The sequence below is a fragment of the Dendroctonus ponderosae genome, unplaced genomic scaffold, assembly GCF_020466585.1.
Source record: "Dendroctonus ponderosae isolate FM_Combo_2020 unplaced genomic scaffold, Dpon_F_20191213v2 Dpon_F_20191213_3, whole genome shotgun sequence".
Lineage (NCBI taxonomy): Eukaryota > Metazoa > Arthropoda > Insecta > Coleoptera > Curculionidae > Dendroctonus > Dendroctonus ponderosae.
Window position 1 is genome coordinate 14,445,221 of NW_026018508.1, and position 3,273 is coordinate 14,448,493.

General features: G+C 40.2%; 1 protein-coding gene across 10 annotated transcripts in view; it reads left to right on the forward strand.

Moving 5' to 3' along the window:
- Nucleotides 1–3,273, forward strand: part of LOC109537393 (polyhomeotic-proximal chromatin protein) — a 32,134-nt gene that overhangs the window by 16,994 nt on the left and 11,867 nt on the right. For all 10 annotated transcript variants that reach the window (XM_019904095.2, XM_019904097.2, XM_019904089.2 and 7 more), the window contains exons 3-5: nucleotides 1,479–1,657; nucleotides 1,774–2,020; nucleotides 2,072–2,280. In XM_019904095.2, the coding sequence (XP_019759654.2) occupies nucleotides 1,479–1,657; nucleotides 1,774–2,020; nucleotides 2,072–2,280 (635 nt within the window). The remainder of the gene's footprint in view (nucleotides 1–1,478; nucleotides 1,658–1,773; nucleotides 2,021–2,071; nucleotides 2,281–3,273) is intronic.

Consider the following 3,273-nt stretch of genomic DNA (forward strand, 5'->3'; position numbering starts at 1 on the left):
TCAGTTTAGACTGCAAAGTCTCTTTTTGATAGCTAGAGTGGTACTGTTTTTTGTAATTGTAGACGTGTTGGTCGTTATTTTAATATTATTATTGTGTCGCTAAGTGAAAATGAAGAATTACCTAAGAGAAGAGCGTATTGACATGATTTTCACCCTTGGAGAATGTCATAAAAATTGTTTATTGGCTTCTCGAGTTTATGCTCAAAAGTTTCCTGAAAGAAATCATCCTAAGCCAACAGTTTTTAAGCGCTTATTACACCAATTTGAGGAAAGTGAGAAGTCAATTATAAAAAACCCATTACAAGGAAATTTGTCACTGAAGATGAAGAAAATGTTTTCACGGTAATTGGTTCAGTTATCGAAAATCCCAATGTTAGTCAAAAGCTAATATCCAAAAGTACTAACATTAGTCAATCAAGTATTTCCAGAATTATCAAAAAGCACAACTTTTATCCTTATAAAGTTCAGCTTTGCCAAGAACTTTATAGAAATGATTTTGAAAACCGAAGTGAGCTTTGCATGTGGGTGTTAGATGAAGTGGCAGAAAATGAAAAGTTTTTCGAAAATGTGTTATTTAGCGATGAATGTACTTTTCATAACAATGGTCTCGTGAATAGACACAACTTTCATTATTATTATGATACAAATCCGCGCGCAAACAGGGTCATAAAAAATCAAAATACGTGATCAGTTAATGTGTGGGGTAGAATTAGAATTAGAAAGAGCGGTTAAATGTGCACCCGACAGGCGTCTGTGGATTCATCAAATAATACTTTGCAAAAAACAAACGGGCTAGCCGCAAACGTCCGTGCCGTATAGCGTGAATAACCCTGTATAGAAGCCAAAATTCGGAAATTTTCGAAACTAGCTCTGAAACGATTGAAAATATCCAACTAGTTATGTTACTATTGTTGGATAGAGACGTTTGTCCACTTAGGATTGATCGCAAATTTCCAACCTCAAAAGAGATAGAAGCAAAATAATTAACATTTTAGGCTCGAAACTCGAAATCTTCTTGGAACTGAAACAGCGCCGGGAAAAGATCCAGCCAGGCATGAAGAACTGTTCCAAAATGTCTTCAGAACTGCCTTTCTCTAGTTAAGTTTATCAGACACTTCTAACCTCTAAAGCGATAAAAGCCAAAGTGGTCCGACGATGACAGATCCGAAAAAAAGACAAAAGGCAAAAAAGCCTGCAAATTGAGACGTCGAACTCCAGTGGCGTTCTCAAAATATATTGAATTGAATTGAACGATAACGTTCAGTTTATCAATCAGCCTTAAACCTAGAGAAAGTGGCACCTCCTGGGGGCACGCCTTAATACCTACGTTAGATATTCTTTGAAATTTGAGATAGATAATTGCGCCAAGAAGTGGCAACATTTTTTTGCAAGGCTTTGGGAACGTTGATGGGCCTATTTTCGGGCTAAATTTCGGGTCATCCTACATCTAATTGACTGCCAATGTGGTTTGGTTTCAGGTCGATCTCTTCAGTGTTTAGAAACCCTCGCGCAAAAGGCGGGTATTCATGATATTACCGCAGACGATTGCAAGTATGATGTGGCCAACACGTTGTTAAACTTGGACCGGGGACACGAATTTATTAAGCAGAGCGTAGACGCTGGGATGTCGGCAACCATGGCAGATCTCAATAAGCAGGTAGAAACCCCAGTTTCTTAGAATATGAGCCAAAGGCGTAGGATGCCGAATTGGTCGCATCAAAATCCAACCAAAATTGCAATGAGCAAGTCAGGAAGGAAATCTCGTTGTTGCAGCAGCAGCAAATGGCCGAAGCCAACGCCCAGGCTGTTCAGCAACAGCAAAATCAGCAACAGGAACAACAACAGCAGCAGCAGCAGCAGCAGCAGCAACAGCAACAACAGCAGCAATTCCAGCAACAGCTTCAGCAAAAGCAGCAGCAGCAGCAACAACAACAACAACAACAACAGCAGCAGCAGCAGCATCAGCAATTAGTTCAAGCTCAAAGCCCGCACTTGCAGCAAGTGACGGTCAACGCTCAAGGTAGAGCACGAAAAAATGTTTAGTGTTGCAGCTAATTTGGGCCTTTTCCAGGTCAACAGTGCATTCAAACGACGACCAACATGGGCCCTCCCCAGCAGGCTCAACATGCCCAAGTGCAGCAGCAAGTGGCTCAACAGAGCCAGCAGGTTCAGATCCAGACGCAAGGCGGTCAAGTGCTGGCTGCTCCTCAATCTGGCAGCACCACCATTACGACCATGTCGCCGTTGCAGCAAAGCCAGCAGGCGACGCATCCTCAGCAGGTAGCCAGTTTTTTATTTCCTTTCATTCGTCTTGATCCATACCGTTGGTTTACCAGAAAAATCAGTTTTTCGTTATTTATTATGGAGCTGCGCTCAGATTGAGCAGCGGTCACTTAGAGCTAGGCCTGGGTAATACTGTGTCTTAAGACACTAGCGTGTTAATGGCGCTCTGTGTGTCAGTGTGCCGCGACACCTGGCCTCTTACGACGAAATTTCGACCAAAAATCGAATGAAAATGATGTAAAATTTAAGAGATTTTGAGAAAATTTTGATTTTTTCAAAAAATCGACCCTCACCCTTGGAAAAATTTTGGCCAAAAATCAAAATTTCACATTCGCGTGTTTTGAGCTCAATCGATTCCTTTCGACGTAAGAAGGTCACAAATGTGCATTTATAAAGTGTTTGGGTCAATAATAAGGAGGAAATCGTCGGTTAAAGATCGCGAATGCTGAAAAAACGCTTTAAATGTGCCGAAAATGTCTATTATTTCGGATCTGAATCTTCTAGCATGTTTTTCAATCAGTTCGATGCATTCCTCTCGTCCATGAGCTGAAAATGATGTAAAATTTAAGAGATTTTGAGTAAATTTTCATTTTTTCAAAAAATCGACCCTCACCCTTGGAAAAATTTTGGCCAAAAATCAAAATTTCACATGCGCGTTTTTTGAGCTCAATCGATTCCTTTCGACGTAAGAATGTCAAAAAGGTGCATTTATAAAGTGTTTGGGTCAATAATAATGAAGAAATCGTCGGTTAAAGATCGCGAATGCTCAAAAAACGCTTTAAATATGCCGAAAATGTCCATTATTTCGGATCTGAAAGTTCTAGCATGTTTTTCATTGAGTTCGATGCATTCCTCGCGTCCGTGAGTTGAAAATGATGTAAAATTTATGAGATTTTGAGTAAATTTTCATGTCTTCAAAAAATCGACCCTCAGCCTTGGAATAATTTCGGCCGAAAATCAAAATTTCACATGCGTGTTTTTTGAGCTCAA